This window comes from Cydia pomonella, chromosome 11, assembly GCF_033807575.1.
Source record: "Cydia pomonella isolate Wapato2018A chromosome 11, ilCydPomo1, whole genome shotgun sequence".
In the NCBI taxonomy this organism is placed as follows: Eukaryota; Metazoa; Arthropoda; class Insecta; order Lepidoptera; family Tortricidae; genus Cydia; species Cydia pomonella.
In genome coordinates, this window is record NC_084713.1 from 20,786,579 (window position 1) to 20,806,318 (window position 19,740).

The 19,740-nt window shown below is 39.6% G+C and overlaps 1 protein-coding gene across 2 annotated transcripts in view; it reads left to right on the forward strand.

Annotated features, from left to right (window-relative positions):
- The first annotated feature begins 7,525 nt into the window (after nt 1-7,525).
- Nucleotides 7,526-19,740, forward strand: part of LOC133522515 (molybdenum cofactor biosynthesis protein 1-like) — a 41,541-nt gene continuing 29,326 nt past the window's right edge. Inside the window, exons 1-2 of one of the 2 annotated variants that reach the window (XM_061857877.1) lie at nt 7,526-7,747; nt 8,106-8,235. In XM_061857877.1, coding sequence (XP_061713861.1) covers nt 7,658-7,747; nt 8,106-8,235 — 220 coding nt within the window. In that variant the 5' untranslated portion in view covers nt 7,526-7,657. The remainder of the gene's footprint in view (nt 7,748-8,105; nt 8,236-19,740) is intronic. The other variant, XM_061857876.1, reaches the window with a different exon arrangement.

Consider the following 19,740-nt stretch of genomic DNA (forward strand, 5'->3'; position numbering starts at 1 on the left):
ATACGTGTCTGTTATTAAAAATTGGCCCAAATCGCAGTCAATGGGCAAGGTGCTTAGAAGGCTGGCCGTATTTCCCCGCTGTATGGCGATACTTATACGCTGTGCGAAATAGTGGCCAGCCCTCTGGTCGCCTGAGGCCAAATTAGGCGCGCCGGTAAATCTTTATAAAGCCGACGCGCACTTGGCCCCCATGGCCCCAAGGTTTCAACGCCAAACGCCGCAAACATGTAGCTGCTTCCTAGTGCGGCATATTTGCGGCGCTTGAGGCTTTCGGCCGAGGATGCCGCAGCGCCAACGGTAACTTTGGTGCTCGGGACATGGGATGGTGCCAGGGTAGGGGAGACCGAGGTGAGTTAAAACAGAGGTAGGTTGAAACAACGTCAATTTTGAGACATCTATAACTGTTATCGAGCTGGGAAAACGATGTTTAGCCTCGTCCCATCGTACGCCAGCCCTTCAATATGATTCATTACCACAACATGATTATGAATACCGCAAAATTGACGTTGTTTCAACTTGCCTTTGTTTTAACCCAACTCGGTATCCCCTATTAACGTACGTATGTGAACGTCGTAGTTCTGACGCAACATATTTTGATAAAAGGAAGAATAAACTCGGGTAACAACAAAAAGAAGATTATTTATTGATACTTAATTTCTTGTTGAAGGCCCAATCCCTTTGGGTTGGAAGGTCAGATGGCAGTCGCTTTCGTAAAAACTAGTGCCTACGCCAATTCTCGGGATTAATTGCCAAGCGGACCCCAGGCTCCCATGAGCCGTGGCAAAATGACGGGACAACGCGAGGAAGAAGACTTAATTTCTTGTTGAACTTGTGGACTTTATACAATACCTACATGAAGTTACAGCACTGGTTGAGTGGTTTTACGGTGGTGTTCAAGAGCCAACTCCGCTGCTTTAAATCATAGTAATAATTCAGCCTATATACGTCCCACTGCTGGGCACAGGCCTCGTCTCATGCGCGAGAGGGCTTGGGCTATAGTCCCCACGCTAGCCCAATGCGGATCGGGGAATTCACATAACCTTTGAATTTCTTCCCAGCGCAGATGTATGCAGGTTTCCTCACGATGTTTACCTTCACCGAAAAGCTAGTGGTAAATATCAAACGATATTTCGTACATAAATTTAGAAAAACTCATTTTGGTTTAATGTTCCAAAAAATACCTTAGCCCAACCATTACTTACATAAACAAACTACTGTCACAACAAACACTCCCCTTGATTTAATAAAAAAGCAACCTTCAGCTGAACTAGCACGGCGCCAATGAAATGGCACTTAGCGTCAGTTGACAAATTAGCCAATTCTTTCTGCCCTCGTGAGATAAAGACCGTCATTCCTAAACTTATTACTAGCCGTCCGCTTATTGACTTTAATTTTCTCCTCTGTTGACGTTTCCAATGATATATATCTTTGGAGGAATGGCGAAAATGGCCCTTCGCTTTTTCAAATAACAAACGGAGGCAATCAATCGTCTCTGTCACTCATTTACACGGGTCCTGAAATATTACAGTTATCTAACGGAAAAATCACGACTGGAAAAACTACTTGGAGGTCCGAAAACAATCTTTCACTTTGATTATTTTTCTATTGTAAACATTTGTGAGTGATGATAGGTTTGGGACTGTGTCAATAATATGAGAATAGAAGGTATAACAAGTTGGTATTATATCAGGGGTAACATTCCAACCTATTTACCCACTTTAGTTAAGTATTGATGATCTCAGTATACCTTTTCTACTAGAAAAGAGCTCATTTTGGTGGTAGTTAAATGAACAACATTTCGGTATCAAATTTAATAATATACAACAAAGAAAAACAACAATTTCGAGTAAAAAATAAATAAACTTTAACCAAGAATCCATAGTATAAAGTTTCACTCAGAGTATAACGTTATTTTAATCTAAAACTAACCAAACAACTTAATTAAAGATCCAAATGCAACATATATTAAATAAAGCGAATATAAATTTAAGTTAAATGCAATCTAAAACAGATAAATTAACAAAACTACATAATTAAAAAGCCAATAAGTAATAGTATTCTAAATCCGCCGCTAAGCACACTAAATACTCCGCCCTGGAATCAAGATACGATTTCGTACCGGTGGCAATAGATACCGCGGGGCCCTGGGGCTCTGAGGCTCGCCGCCTGATTGCAGAACCGGGTCGGCGTCTTCGGGAGAGGGGCTGCGACCCCCGCTCTGGATCGTACCTGGTTCAACAGATCTCAATTGCAGTGCAGCGAGGAAATGCTGCAGGCATTATGGGTACTTTTGAGCCAGGTACGATGCAGGGTGGAGGCGCATATTAATATTGATGTTTGTTCGATTACACTATAGTTTTGATAATTTAAATTTAAGTTTGTTGAATACCTATTGTGTATTGCTTTTTCCTTTCATATTAGAATGCACCACTAATTTAAAATTACGACAATAATAAAACAATCATAATATTAACATAAAACTCAATAATAAAATAAAAGCAAGTCAAAAACCAATTAAAGTCAAATGGCGTTCTAAAAGTTTCAATCATGTGTCGAAAGATGGCAGTAAATTTACTGTAACTACTAAAAATCTTTGACAATCCACCTCTATTCCAAATTCTTTTTTAGTACAAGAAGTGTACGGTGATTTTATCAGCTCTTGTAAGCGATAACTGGACTTTACAAGTAGCACGTGGACTACCGGCCGTTGACTCCAAAATGGTTGACTTAAAATTATTATATTATACAAGTGATTAATTTTAAAACGTATATTTACGTTATACATAACAAGCGCAATACGTAAAAAAATTATAAAATTAATCTTCTAATAAAGAAAAAATAATAAACATGCAAAATCTTCATTTCCCTCCTACATTGAGTTCATGATTTTAAAAATACATACTATTGTTTGCAAATAAGCCCTTTATTTTTTTATTGATAAGTGTATAATTAATATTATATTAATACAGTATACCGACCTCAACTAGACTAAAATTATCCCAGAAAGAACGCAGTTATTCATTTTGTCACGCGAAAGACTTCATTTCCAGTCTAAAAAATTGTCTGTCATGCAAAAGGAGGTCTCCTCTGTCCTGCTTAGTAAAAAATTAAACTAACTAGCGCGTTTTCCTTATTTACATTACAACTAATGTAGGTAAATAAAACAAATAAAATCTATGTACTCGAAACTATCTGCTTACAAAATTATACGAGAATCTTTTGAGAAATGCAACCTGTACAGGAGAACAACCGGACATAAGAAAGCATTTTTGCCCAAGCTGAAAAAGAGATGCTTCGCTCGCAGTTTGCGCTCGCTCGGTCTTAGAGACCCACTAGCGTCTCCCGAGGTCCCTAGCGTCCCGTCAAAGTCTATGGCTGCTGCTCGACGCAACGTTGGCGCAACTGCGCAGCGACACCATTTTCCATAGCGCTGACTAGAGGCCGACGCTCAAAAGACGCTATCTCCCTTACGCTGCGGCGGTAGCATGGTCGCATTTTATCGCCTGTCACTATACCTGTCACGTTTGAACAAGTACGTAAGTGTGAAAGTGACGCGTGACACGACAGGCGCTAAAACGCGACCATACTGTCGCCGCCCTTCTTGAATTAAGTAAAGTGTGTTAAGTCCTTTAAACACTAGCGTCTAGCCAACTCTACGGCTGCAGCTCGACGCAACGTTCGCGCAACTACACCGCGACGCTATTTTGCATAGCGCTGACTTCACGCCGACGCTCAAATAGAAATAGAAATAGAAAATTCTTTACTTGCAAAAAATATGGTACAGTCAGCATCAAAAGTAGCGGATCAAACAAGGTTTCAAAAGTATCTACCATTCTGTAACAGCTTAACAAAAAGTGATGGTTCTCTATGTAGAACAATTAGGACTGTAAAAGATATACTTTGAACGTGAATTTTAGAGATTTATCTACATTTGGAAAAGTTATCCGATATATCTGATACTTTTGGCGCGTTGTTTCATCCGTTACTATTGATGCTGACTGTACAATAAGGTGGTATTTGAAAGATATTTGTGTGCAATTACATATTTTGCTGGTAAAGCATACAAGGAGGCAAGTGTCGGGTGGCCCTCAGTAACAAAATTAATGTTATCCGCAAATTCCGTAACCTCCAAGTTGTGGATGTAAGGAGATCCCCACGTGTAGGTATTGATGCCGGCTATATATCGGCTTTTACCCTTTAACTAATGTAATAAGATTACAACGGGCGCAGACAGCGAACCAGACTGGCCAGAGACGGATTTGGGTGGTGCGTTCAATTGTTTTTAACAGGGTAACAATTTAGGGTAGTAATTTTTTAATTAGCCTATTTTAGTTTAACCCTTTTCCAGGTCACACCAATCTACAAAGTTTTCCCAAAAAATTCAAATATATTTACTTACTTTTACAGCAATTCATTTACTTACTTGGACTCTTGCCTAAGTAATAAGGGTGACGACATTTTGACTAAAATACCAATATCTCAGTTCTGCAATTGGATTCCACTTGGTGCCCAATTGCCCATGGAATGAAACGAAGTACATAGAAATAGGTACCTATGTAATGCCCTTACTCTCACCTCTGTTGGTTCTTAGACCAAGCTCCTTACAAACAAAGTTGCCCATGGTCCAAATGTGCACATATATATAGTGGGGACCCGTTTAAAGACATATTCGGTATCGTGTTCTGATTATAAAAAAATAATAATAAAAAATGACTTTTGTATGGGCTTGGATTGGTCGACCTGCCCCATAGAAAAAAAAATATTTTTGCGCGAATTTCACGTATAAAATAGGATATTAACCTTTATTTTGGTATCTAATAAATAGTAAGATACATAATATATATGTATATTTAATATAATATAAAAAATTAATTTTTTTTTATTCACTTTTCGTAAACTTTTAAGTATTTTGATTTTACATAACTCGCATACAAAAAATCGATTTCAATGTTTTTCATATTTCTGCAACTAAAATACTTGCTGTGCATTCGAAAACAATGAAAATTTAAATTTCGAAATTCACTCCTCCCAAGTTCGTCCCCTCGCGTAACGAATCACCACGGACGTTTCGAGGCGTTAACTAGCGAAAGGGCTGCGTATATCACTTCGTGCAAAAGGCCGTAAGTACCTGAGTAAAGTTAGGGTGGTTACGGCGTTTTGAAACGGGAGGTTGTACCATTACGGACCACCGTTTAGTCGTCTGCAAACAAAATGTATGGACGATAAAAGCCGATCCGTCACGGGTGCTAGGTAAGGGCACGTCTACTTGTGCTACTGCCAATTTCTCATATTCAAAAAAGTATTTACTAACGGAACCTATAGTCTTTTTCAAACTCGTAGGGTAGACTGGCCAATTACATCAACATGCAAACGGGCCCGATGTGGGGCCCGACGTCGGGCCTAATTGCTAAAAATGTTCAATGTTTGATATTTTGCATACTACTACTGGCCTTAGCGTCTATTTCAGACGATCTATGGTGCAATGTCTAGAGACATTACACCGCCTGGGACGGAGTCAAGGAAAACGCAGGGATGCCCAGCACCTGCGCCACCCTCTCGACCTCACTGGCCGAACCCACAGGAAAGGCAAGCCAATACGTGTGGAGCCAGGTTGGCTGCAGGAGTCTACCGCAGATTTCAGGTTGGACCCTACTCACGCCTAACGGGGACTCCGTCCCGGGTTTGATTTTGGAGTTTTCCTTCTCCTAGATAAGTTGCAACCCAATGCTTAGAGGCTTATCTCCCCTGTGACCATTTTGACCATTTTTTATACATTTCAAATATTGTTAACGACGTGCTGACATTTGGTGAAACGGAAAAATACTCTTGCTGGGGCCCGACGTCGGGCATGATATCAGGTCTGATACAGTTTATTTTTATTTTATTTGAAACATAATATGCAGCATTACAGTCGAAACCAAAGCACTGTACAATTCATATTATAAAATAGGATTAAACAATAGGACACATAACAGATCAAAATCAACTTTCGTCCATCACCTCGCAATACCGCAGACACATCTGATACACAGCCGCCGCAAAAAAAGTCTAATCTTAGTAAAAACTTAAAAAGACGTACAGTGCTGCGAAGGTACTCTCTTATTTATGTTTGTAATATACATATTACTTACTAATAGCCCCCGTTTAGCCTATTCTGACAGAATGGTAACTACGGAACCCTACACTGAACATGGCGTGACATACTTCTGTTCTGGCTGATTTTGTTTTAATTTAGGGCCATTCTTTTGACAAATTGATATGTTAAATTGTATGTGCAAAAGCCTTTGTACCAAACAGTACGATGATGATGATCAAAGGAAGTATTCTTGTAAAGAAAATGGCAATTTCTCGACAAGAAATGTCAGTTTTCAAAAGCTAACAGATCATATTCATGACAGTTTCTGAAGAAGAAATTTAAGGGCCACAATAACGTCTCCCAAGCATCGGCGTCTAGTCAACTCTATGGCTGCTGCTCGATTCAACGTTGGCGCAAATGTGTTGCTCAAAAGACGCTAGTGTGGGGTGGGCCTAAATATTTCCAAACAATCGAAGTTATATAGCTCTCATTAAAAAATAATTGTTCAATAACATTTTTTTTGTTAATTGCACGTAATTTCAAATTAAGAGCGTAGCTTCTATTGTAAGACGGCTAAGTTCCTATGACCCTATAAGTGGAAACATTCACTGAAGTTCCACAATGTAGACACGCCCTAAGACCGAGACCCCAAAAGCTAGACCCTTCCTACGAGGACTGGAATCCGATCCGTCGTGTCCGGCGTAATGTAGTGAGGGGCCTATATAAACTAATAAATTGCCCGCCGATGTCTCTATGTTGGCAGCAATGGCATTTACATTAAATTCTCCTTGGTGCGTATTTCGTGAGCTTCGAATTCGAAATAGTTCAGTTACGATATAGAGCTCTTAGGTTCTCAGTCTCAATTGTCGGTGAGACAGTGTGGACTACTCTCTTTTTTGAGTGATTACGGCAACAAACGTGATTTTGTCATTTTTATAGATTATTATAATGGTACGGAATCCTTCGTGAGCGAGTCCGACTCGCATTAGCCGGGTTTTTTTTATGATTTTACATATTAGTTATACTTAACTTTTATCGTCGGAAAAATGTATAAAACAGCGCCATCTAAAAGGAAACTAAAGAACTTATAGACGTCTGACTACTCTTAGTTGGCGTGTCACTTTCACAAATTTATTATAGATGGCGTTGCTTTAACTGCTAGCGCGCCATCTCTTGTTGGCTGTTGGAACTACTGATTATCACAATGACACTTCGCATTCGCAACTTTTTACCATTTCGGAACGCACCCCGTTAAGTGTTTTTCGCGTTCTGAAAAAGTTTTATCCCGAAAATATTTGTAATATAGTGGTGGTAATGTTTAAATTATAATCAAGGTACATCAACGTAAGTAATTACTTCGAAATAATTTAATTAAAAATACCATTAGCGAGCTGTCAAGCGTATGCAGTTTTACATGGAAAAAAACTTCTGAACCTGTTTGTTTACAGCAGTTTTTTTGTGTAAATACTTGAGCTGCTTGAGCAGCCGATTCTCTTGCCACTATCGCGTGAGCGGGCAAGAGGTCAAGTCGTTATCGTCAGTGCAGTGTGTTGTAAAAACGAGTTTGCTTGAGTTTAGTGTATGTTGCAGTTGCCGTTGGCGGGAGCCATGCTGCAAAGAAGGTTAAGTAGGCTGTTGAACCTTGGCCGCCGGTTGTGCAGTGATGCAAGTGTAAGTAAAATCTGTTACTTATCCGATGGTATGTAAATTGGTTTAGGTGCAAATTTGTTCAAAGTAAATGAGCAGAATGTATCCTACGTAGTATGAAGGTGCCAAATAAAAAATAAATTAATTTGGATATAGAAATTTTATTTATTTTTATATACATTATATGTATTAAGTAATGTCAATTTTTTTTCTAAGTAAGAAGTCAACGCCCTATTGTAATAGTGCCCTAATATTAATAATGCCCTAATATTCTTGTCCAAGCTAATTAGATCTATATCTTCTAATTAGAAATATAATGGTGTATGTCTAGACAAATTACATAGTTGCTGAGGCCTACTCAAGAATATTTAAATTTTAATAGGTACCAGAACTCCAATTACACAATGCAGTCACATCAGTTCCGGAGTGGGCCCGAGTACCGCTGGAAGACTTACATGGGAGGCGGCATGACTATGTTAGGATTTCACTCACAGAGCGCTGTAATCTGAGATGTGAGTGACCATTTTTGTTTTGGATAGCTTCTACATGATGTTTTTTAAAGTGTGTTAATTTCAAAGGTGCATTCCTGAGCTAAAATTAAGTAATTTTCTCAAAGAAATCGGTATTCTAATTAACTCCATTTTGGAAATATTCAAAGTATTATTTTTATCTGATAAGGCGTAGCAAGCGTGTGCACTTGGTTTAGAGCCGGCCCCTACAAGCGTGTGCACTTGCTGTAGGGCTTGTTTAGTAGTTATCAAAAAATTTTATAGGTTGGCAGTCCACATCCAACTGTGATCCGCCATTTGATGACCTCTGGTTTAACCCATTAACAGACCAGATTATAAGATATCCTCAATGCAAGCCTCCGTGTCTCCTTATTGTCCTAAAAATTCTGCACAAGGATTAAACTTACAGCCAAACAAGAGCCTATTAACAGGTCTTTGGTTACATTTTTTTGGTTAGTTAATTAAAACTATTATTAACCTATTTATATGAGGGTCGAAAGATTTAGATTTGTGAGCAGCTAGGGTATGTTTACCCATAAAATAAAATAAATTAGTGTCTAGGTTATAAATAGCAACAATGTGAACATTTAAAGTTTTCACGAAGAGGGAAGAATAGCTTTGTGATCCTAACCAAACGTACACACATTTTTGATGAAATTTCCATTTTGAGAGAAAATGGTTTCCACTAACCAAATCTAAACAAATCACTTTGATTTTGATATCGATCGCTTCAGCATAATATATTCTAGGTTTATAGGTTTCGTTTAAAAAAATTACATATTTTTGATAAAACAAATGGATGAATTCAACCAAGTTTTAATCACATTTTATACGTTCGGTTTATAAAAATGGTTTTTTTGAAGCGGAACCTACAAACCTAGATTATATTATGCTAAAGCGATCGACATCAAAATGAAAGTGATTTGTTAAGATTTAGTCAGTGGAATCAGTTTTCTCCAGAAATGGAAATTTCATCAAACATGTACATTTTTTTTTTATGGTAGAGGAGGCAAACGAGCAGACGGATCACCTGATGGTAAGCGATTACCGCCGCCCATGGACACCCGCAACACCAAAGGGGTTGTAAGTGCGTTGCCGGCATTTAAGATGGGAGTACGCTCTTTTCTTGAAGGTTTGAAGGTCGTATCACGAAGGTCGTACATTTGGTTAGGATCGCAGTTTTGCCCCCATAATGAAGACTTTTTAAATGTGTGAACATTGTTACTAAAAACCTAGATACTATTTATTTTATGTGTAAACATACCCTCGCTGCTCACATATCTAAATGGGTTATTCCAAAAATGGAAATTTATTTAAAAAATTACGTACTTTCGGTTAGAATCGCAAAGCTATTGTTCCCTCTTAAAGACTCAAATTGCATGCATATCCTATTCACTTGTAACAATTATAACAAGGTCATCCTTATTATTGCAATTGCCATAAGGAATGCATTGTATCATATAACAAGCTGCAACCAAGGCCATTATGAGCTCTGGATAAAAGTTGCAATCAATATGCACTTTGATGCAGACAGTAGACGTTATTCAATGGTGTTAAAGTCTATTTTTAAGTGAACTACAGTAGGAAATATTATTAATAGCCCTTCTTAAAGATAAAACGTTGATGACGCTTTATCAATTTGTATTACATGTAAGTAAGACTCCGCTGACTCGGTCACCTGGAGAGGATGGGAGAGGATCGTGCTTTGAGAAGAGCGCATGTGGGGACCCAGGTTGGAAAATGACCGTCTGGGCGTCCCAGATACCGCTGGAGTGACGAAGCCCTAAAAAACCTGTCCTCTCGGCCCTACTACCCAACTGGCGTGAAGTGGCGCAGGATAGGGCAGACTGGCGCTCTCTTTTGTCAGAAGCCAACATCTTGTATGGGGCACTGAGCCAGTGAAGTAATAGATTAGGATATAATATGTCATAATATTAGAAATAACAAAATCAAACGAATATGTCGAGGGCTTCAGGCCAAAGGGGCGTATACGCAAAAATGCCATTTTTCGTTTTTAACGGCATCGTATTCGTCTTGTAACAATACGTAAGCACAATTTTTTTCATAATTTTATCATAACAATTAGTTAAGTAAATAATTAAAAAATCATTTGGCGTATAACAGACAGTCATAATTTTATGTCGTTCCAAAAAGCCGTACTGAAGGCGTATAAGTGATATTTTCATTCAGTCCCCGATATTCATCGGAGTATAAAGGCGTACGTACATACTTCTCTCATGTGACAGTGCGAACCACCAAATAGTGTCACGCTATATAGGCGTATTTACATACGACCATAAACTTTTACCAACTATCCTCAAAGTGCGTCGCGGCAAAGAGGCGTATGAACATACGACCGTACAAAAATTACGTTGGCCTTCAAATAATGCCGGGCCAAAGGGGCGCGGAGACAGCGTCCTTGATTGCCGCATATTGCTATCCCTTTCTGTCAAGCGGGTAAGCGCACTAGGGCCTCCTGTCTCTCAGTCAGCACAGTATGGTGTGCATCTTGTGCGAATAATAACAATAAAGTGGAGCGCTCTGATGCTGATGGCTCTGCCCTGAGCATTCAAGAATGACGTGGGCGGCTGTCTCCTCTGCCTCCAAGTACTCTCTGCAGAGGGGGCTATCTGTAACACGTAGTGTTAGTAGGTGTTTGTTTAGTGGGGCGTGGCCGGTTATGGCCCCAGTCAAAAGCCGGACCTGTGGCCTCTTCAGCTGTCTCAGCCTCCTCGACAAACCGGGGTCGATTGTCGGGAGGGCTTCCTTCGCCTGCCTGCACGTGCCTAGGTTAGACCAGTACGGTTGGTGTTTTACCTTGGTGTTGTGTCGCAGCATGTTCCGGAGCCAGGCATAAGGCAGAGGTATAATTGGCTCCGGTCCTGCCACCCTCAGTTCCGAACATCCTCTCGCCAATATGTCGGCCGCATCGTTCCCTCCCGAGTTGCTGTGTCCCTTGATCCACTGCAGAGTTAAGCCGGTGGTGGTGCTTACCTCTGACAGAGCTTTGTGGCATTTGTAGATTAGCCCTGAGGTCAAAGTATAACTTTGCAGAGCTTGTAGTACTGACCAACTATCAGAGAGTATGCGGATGGAGTAGTCCAATACTTTCCTTGAGGTGATTGCGTGTGCTGCCATTATGATGCCAATTCTGCCTGGAAGACTGTGTTGTGGGCACCTAGTCAAGTCCTAGTGGTGTTGAGATATGTATGTTTAGGTCCTCTGAGAATACTCCAGCGCCAGTGCCTGACCTTGTCTTTGATCCATCCGTGAAGATTCTCAGCTCTCATGGGTTGAGTCCTTCACGAGGTTCTTCGTGTAACTGTATCTTAATTTCTTGTCGAAGACGAATTGTCTGGGTATCCTGTCAGTCACCGCTTCTATTAGCGGTTCCTTACCTATCGCCTCGTAGAGGATCTCGGTGTGTGGTACCCTAGGTGGTCTCCAGAGATTAGATTTTTTGAGACGTACCGCCGTAGCTAGCGCTCCCTGTTGTATAAAGAGGTGCAGCGTCGGCAGGCTCAGTAAGGCTTCCAGGGCCGCGGTTGGTATTGTCCTCATGCAGCCCGTGGTCGCCATACAGGCCAACCTCTGGATTCGTTGTAGTTCAGCTTCAACTACGGATAGTGTGGTGCGTGGCCACCAAACTATCGCACTGTAGCTTATTATTGGTCGCATGGCTGCCTGGTAAAGCCATAGAGTTATCTTTGGGGTTAGCCCCCAGGTTCTACCCACTATCCTACGACATTGCCAGATTACGACTGTGGCTTTGTCAATTTTGCCCTTTAGGTGATTGCTCTAATTTAATTTGCTGTCAAGTATTACCCCTAAATACTTTACTTCCGCAGATAGTTGGAGTTCAGTGTCGAACAGGCGGAAGTGTTTGTTGGTGAACATAACCAGCTCAGTTTTGTTGGGATTGTCTGAGAGTTCGTTGTTAAAACACCAGCGTTCCACGATAGCTAGTGCAGAGCGGGTAACATCGCATACCGTACCTGCATGATTGCCGCTCGTCAGTATCACTATGTCGTCAGCATAGCCGATTGTGTAATAGTGATTATTGTTTAGTGTGGTGATCAGGTCATTCACCACAAGGTTCCATAGTAGTGGCGATAGGACTCCTCCTTGGGGGCATCCTTTTGCCATTAATGCCTGCTGTCTTTCGCCCGTCCCGAGTTTGATGGTTCGTTGGCTCAACATGTTGTTTATCCATTCTGTCATAACTGCATTCGCGCCATGTCTTACCAGTGCTGCTGTAATGCTACTGAACCTGGGCCTGTCGACAGCCCGGTCTATATCTATGAAGGTTCCTAAGCACATGGATCTGTTTTTGACCGCCACCTCAATTTTACTTACTACTGCGTGAAGTGCCGATTCTGTAGATTTGCCAGGGCTGTAGGCATATTGGTTTGGATGCAAGGGCACATGAATTTGCACCCTCTCTCTAAGGTACCTGTCACACAACCTCTCTAATGTTTTCAACATGAAAGAGGTCAGGCTGATGGGCCTGAAGGATTTGGGGTCCGAGTAGTCGTTTTTACCTGGTTTCCGTATGAAGATAACCTTGACCTCCCTCCATTGCTTCGGCACGTACCGGTGAGCCAGACAGGCGCGCAGAACGATGGTCAGCTTCAGAGTGAGATGCTTCCCGCCCCATTTAAGAAGCGCAGGGAAGATCCCATCCATTCCTGGAGATTTGAAGGAGTCAAAGCTGTTTAAGGTCCACTGCGTGCGCTGCGGGCTGATTACCTCATATGTCTGTAGCCACTCGTCCTCCGTCGGGGTGGTAGTAATTCTTAAGTGTAACATTCCTCTGTTATAATTTGATGGAGACGTAAATGAGTTAAGTTGTTAGCTAAACTACTTTTAGGTTTATTAGTACAGAAGATTTAATATTGTTTCTTTTTATGAAATGACGATAAATGATGTCGTATTTATTTGTTTAGAAGTTTTGATTAATATTTTATTGTTTAAAATAGTTATAATTTTGTTACCAGTGGTACCATTAAAGAAGGAGTAATGTTTATTGTCTGAATACAAGTTTTGATACGTTTTAACTTTAACCTTTTGTTTTAGTTAATGCACTCTAAATTTAATCGTTTGATTGTTTCTTGACTGCTTTTTTAGTAAAGCTGTCATTGTGTTGTCTTAGCAATTTCCATGCATCCTTTACTACCAATTTCAATTTTATTATTTTCTATTAAATCGTTTTGTACTACTCGACTTTTGAGCGACTACCATTTACCTACTATCACAAATAGTAAAAATGATCTTATTGGAATTCAGTTAAGTCAGTTTTCGTAAGTAAGCCCACACGTCTTAACTCTAGCTCCCAGCGAAGTGCTAAACGACTGCTATTATAGGCAAAAATCAGAATAAGCGGCGTGATTGTCTTTTGAAACACTTCTTCTTATCGTGTGGGTTGTAAGATTGATGTACCTTAAAAACCCTGGTGTTAGAGTTATTGAGTCGCCAAAGGCCTCTGACATGGCTCTCATGACGAGCACCACCGGATAGATAGCAGCCGGGACCAACGACTTTACACCGTGCCTTCCGAAGCACAGAATCATCTTACTTTTCGGAAAATCAGGTGATTCAGCCTGCAATGTCCTAGCCAAACCGGGAATAGTCTCACAAAGTCACAAAGCGACTTTTGCTTGACAGTGTCCCCACCGGGATTCGAACCCGGAACCTCCGAATCGAGAGACAACCGCTCTAACCATTAGACCACGGAGGCTATTGAAACACTGAAATGCTCGGTAACCAGCTCGAGTCGACATTGCTTAATCTCGTGGACAGTTGTGACACTATCAAAACCATCAGGAATCATTTTAATGGTAAAATCTAGATGAATCTATGAATATTTAGTCAAAGTATAATTTGGCGCCCTATTATACGGCCACAAATAAAGGATACTTACACGATAGATTCGTCACCCCAGACGGGCGTATAAAAATCAGAAAAAATAGAAGAAACTACACAATGATGACTAAATTACTGTAAAATTAAAGTATTTCGCATTATTAACAGTATTTCCACCTTTCATGATTAAATTATCGAATAGAAAAAAAAAATGAATTATACGACCATAAATCTCAAGTATTTTTCAAAAAATTTCAACCTATATGTCGGAAATTACTGTCGTGGTAAAGAGGCGTAACTACATAATTACTGCTTTTTAGAATACGTAGAACGAAACTAGGCGTGACACATGAAACAGACAGTAATTTAAATACTCTATGCAAAATTGTAGAACAATCGGTACATTGTAACAAAAGTTATTCAGTTTTTTGTCTCTCCTGAGAAGTAGGGTTCTTGCTTATACGCCCCTTTAGCATGAAGCCCTCGATGTATATTATGTTTGACTTTTCAATCAACTATTTGTCGTTAAGGTAGATTTCAAATTAAAGCTATATGGAAATAGCGCCTTATTGACATTGACAACCGACAATAAGTAGTTTTTGGTTGAAAATGGGACGTATATTTTTTTTTATGGAGTTTAGGCAGGCGTTTGACCACGATCACACCTGATGGTAAGTGATGATGCGGTCTACAGTGGAGCACGCTTACCTATGAGCATTTCCTTAAAGCATCCTTTATCTGTGCAAGATTGCCCCCAAATATTTATTTATTTTAAGTGTGGTCAGGGATGTTTAGGCATAGATCGTCACATTTTATTTCTTAATACACAGCATAATGAATTGAGGATATACGCGCGACTGCACTTGCTGATTATTCTTAACTTCCTATCATTTACCTACGAACGTGCCCGACAATATGAACTTTACGGGGTTGACATAAGGTTTAAGACGTTTTTGTATGTCGTTGTATAATTTTCGTAATCATTTCGGCTGTCCCAAATCAAAACCTAGCAAGGGACATTTTTTGGTAAAATACGTTTTTCTAATAAACCTGCCTCAAATTTTGAGCTGCGTCGAATGCAAAAACACCTGTATTCCTATCACAATTAGAATCAAAGTTAAGAGACCTATCAAACCTAGCAAGTGCATATGTTACCTGCAAATATAAAATTCAAAATACTAGTAAGTAACATTTCCAAGCTTAAAAACCTATTAAATGTGCCATATACTAGGTTTTTGAATTTGAAAACGGAGCTTACTAGGTTTTTAAATCCGAAATAATCCCATACTAGGTTTTTGATTTTAAAAATTGCCGAAGTGTAGAACAAGGAAGTCAAATATTATAATAAATAAAACCTAGCAAGTAAGTAATGAGTGAAATCGGCGTTAAAGGTCGCCGCGTCCCGCCGCCCCGTTTGCGATTCGGGATCGGGAACAAGTTTCAACTTGAAGTTTGTAGTTGGTCGTACTTTGCGTTGCTGCGCGGACGCATACATAATGATTAATTCTTACATTTCATTTCATATTTAGGCTGACAATTGTACGGCCCAAAATAGAAACTGGACTCTGTATACGGCCTTAGCTACTATTGTCAATACAGAAAAAACGGTGGAGTCTGTAACTTTGAGTTACTTAACAAAAGGACATACTCATATGACTGCGGATTCGGTTCACGGAAACATAGAAAGTAAAATGAAAAAATAAGGAGATGTCTTGGACTGTAAAGATTTTAAGGATGTCGTAAACAGTTCGAGGAAATATATACTCTTAATTGAATCCACAAATTTCAAGAAATGGCCAAGGAAAAAAAGACCACCAAGAAAGAATGATGATAAAGATTTGATGAAGTCTTTCTTGCTCAACCAAGTTGTTAGAGTGAAATTTGTTGTTGGCTCAAAAAATGTTTTTTACAAGACATCTTTCAACGAGCCATTTGCAGAGTTAGATTTCCTGCCCAAAACCTATAAAGTAACAGAGCTTCCCATAAAAATATCAGGTCCTCGAGGCATTATAGCACTAAAAACCCGGCCAAGAGCATGTCAGGCCATGCTCAGAGTAGGGTTCCGTAGTTACTCTTCCGTCACAATAAGCTAAACTGGAGCTTGAAGTATAGTAGATTGTTAGCCAAGGGATGAACTGTGGATGTACGTCTTTTAACTATGAAGGGGAAACTTTTTGCGATAACTCAAAAACAGCTAAACTGATCATGTCTGCTATAGTTTTCGTTTAATGTCTTTCTTAAGCTCTACTTCCACGATTTTTTTTCATATTTTTTGGACCTATGGTTCAAAAGTTAGAGGGGGGAGGGACACTCTTTTCTTTTCTTTCGGGGCGATTATCTCCGAATATATTCACTTTATCAAAAAATATTTGTTTAAGACCCTTATTAGTTTTGGAAGACCTTTCCAATGATATCCCACACTGTCGGGTTGAAACAATGGTTTGCAATAAAGGAAATAAAAAAAAAACAAAAAAAAAAATTCACCCCCACTTTACGTGTAGAGGAGGTACCCTAAAAAAATATATTTTATAATACGACTTTGTCGGCTTTATTGATTTATATATCCATGCCAAATTTCAGCTTTCTAGCACTAGCCTCGGACAGACAGACAGACAGACAAACAGACGGACATGGCGAAACTATAAGGGTTCCTAGTTGACTACGGAACCCTAAAAAGGACATTATAGTTGCAAAATTAGTGCGTAATGCCAGAAACAAGGCGTGATTTTTGGTGTCAACTGCCGATTAACAACCAATCGATTCATCTCCAAACTGGGGGCGAATTAATGCCTGAAGACGCTTGGTTATTGATTAATAAATAACTCTTTTTTCAATATATTTTTCTTGTTTTTTTATGGTCCTACTAAATTTATAAATATTATTAATATGAAAGTTCGAATGTTTGTTTCTGAATCTCGCTAAAACGCCTAAATAGATTTGCGTGCAATTTAGCACACAGGTAGTTTATAAGCTAGGTTAACATAAATAATAGTTTTGATCCTGGAAATCATCTCGTCGTGGGTGAAAGAAAACATGGAAGTTTACGCGGCGTAGTCGCGGGCAAAAGTTGGTAGTATTCCTGAATAATGTATACCTACTAGATTGCTAATTCTACAAATTATCCGTTAAAACAAATAAAAATCCTAGTCCAATTTAATAACCTAGTCTTTTGCTAGGTTTTATGCTAGGGATCTAAAATTAAGCATCAAACAGAACCAATTCAAAAACTTAGTAAGAGCACTTGGTAGGTTTTTATATTGTAATTGACAAAACACTCCTGTCAAATTTTTATAGTCAGTCGTTAGTAAGGCACATAAAACTTGTAAAAATACACATAAATTTAGTTTGACTAATTCTTCTTGTAAAGCAAGTTATACTTCTTTATATGTTAACAAGTCTTGTGTGTAAAAGGTCTTTGTGTCTGAATTTTTCAACAAAGAGTTTGTTTGCCTCTCCTGTAAAATTACTCTAAATGCACTTACTAGGTTTTGATTTGGGACAGCCGATTTGTTGCTAAGCGCTCTGTGGCCTTCTCACTTACAGGTAGAAACTTGTAATTTGGGTGCCACACTTCACTCCTATAATAGTAAATAGGTACAGTCAAGGTATATATCGATACGGACAAAGTGGCAAAAATATGTACACACTACCTTAGTATATAGGCAATAAAGTCGTGTACCTATACATATTTCTGGCACTTTGTCCGTATAGATATTTACAGAAAAGAAACTTCCTACAAAACCGAAGTTTCACAGCGATTCAGGGACGAATCATGCCCTCCCTTTCTTATTTTTGGTACTATTCATTTCGACTATTTAGGGTTGTCAAAATTCAGTCATTATCTTATCTGTGGTCGTACACGCAAAGGGAAGTCATGTTGTGCCAACCCTAATAATTGCTCGGAGCAATGTTTCGCCGAACGGAGTCGAGGATGACCGAAAGGAACAGGGGCCTACCTCGAAAACCGAAATTCGCAAATTCCTGGGATCTTTCTCTTTTACTCTCACTAAGACGTAATTAGAGTGACAGAGAAAAATGCCCGCAATTGACTAACTTCGATTTTTGCGGTAATAGCCCAGTTTCGCCCCCCTGGTACTAGACGTGGCTCACGAGATAACCGCCGTGTTGGATGTTGATTCGACAATCATTGTCCCGAAAGGTCTCATAGCGAACTGTCTCGATCAATATCTTGAGAGGTTCTCGCTGGGTGGCTGGATCAAGAGTCAGATACAAAAGGCGATCCGGTGGTCTTGGACACAATAGTCCGACGGTTCCTATATATCTATCTAAGAGAGGTATGGGCATTGTGAATGTCATCTCGCTTTGTGTGGTAGGGCACAGCACAGCGGATGTCATTCCAGATCTAGAGCAGAGCCCTGCTCGGGAAGTACCTATCTTACAGAAAACCGCAGCTAAATAACACTCGACCCTACTCATAGTGTTGTGTTCCTGCCGGTGAGTAAGGTTGCCAGAGCTAAACGAGGGTGCGGAGTGTTAGGGTTGGCAACGCGTATGTAACTCCTCTGGAAAAAAGATCTCTTGCGGCCCTGACCACCGGCTGCTTGGGCCCTGTCAAAAATAATAGATATTTTCTCATTCTCTATTAACTTGACAAAAATAAATATGTTCTATGAAGAATATTTAGGAAAGTATTCCAGAGGGCCAACTGCGGTTGCCTCCCTGTCACGCTTACGTACGAATTTACAAGTGCGACAGAGAGGCAACACGGCGAACCTGGTTCTCAATTTGTCGCATACTTTTGGATCGCTGTTTCATCCGGCGCTACCTACTATGATGCTGAGTGCACTGTCGCCATCAGATATATCGGAGGGACCAAGGTGCTCAAAAATATCTACACGTCTCTTATTGACAGGGTGCTAGATTGCGTGTTCAGATATTTTTGAGCTCCTCGGATGCTCCAATATATCTTAAGGCCACTGTGCCTGCAGTGCCTGCGGGAAAAATAGTGACGTATTTTTATTATTACAGTACATACGATGGTGCTGTTTTACCGCACTAGTGCGATAATTAGCACTTTACTTGCGTACATAAATCGAAAATTTAAAGGGCCATTTCAGCCAAAGCCATATGTACTGTAAAACGTTGTACGATACACGTGCGGATAGGTAATTCGCAACTTGTATCGATTTAAAAACTCCTACTTTTCGCACTTGTACCGCAATGTACTATTACAGGAGATTTCATGTTGTCAATAAGATGTATATTATATTTATTGTGTAATAATGTCCTATAATATTTATTTATTTATATCATCTATTAGGTACACTTGTAACATAATGACCCAGTAGATAGACATGATATGAATAAAGCAGATTTCCATAACGTTTATAATAATAGTATTATGATCAGTTTCATTCTAATTGCTTATTTACATAATAATTACATAATTGTTACAATATTACTACTAGTGAAGTTATCTAAATACTATTCGATAACATATTTCTATTCTACCCGAACATAAATCTTTACCTAATATTATCTCTGTACGGGTTTATAATTACTTGATTATAAATTTATCATTTTTTGTCAAAAATAACCGTAACCGATTATCGGTTATTTTTCGGGCATAACCGAAACCGGTTATGAAGTTTGGCCGGTTATTGCATTTCCTAAATTAAAAGTACT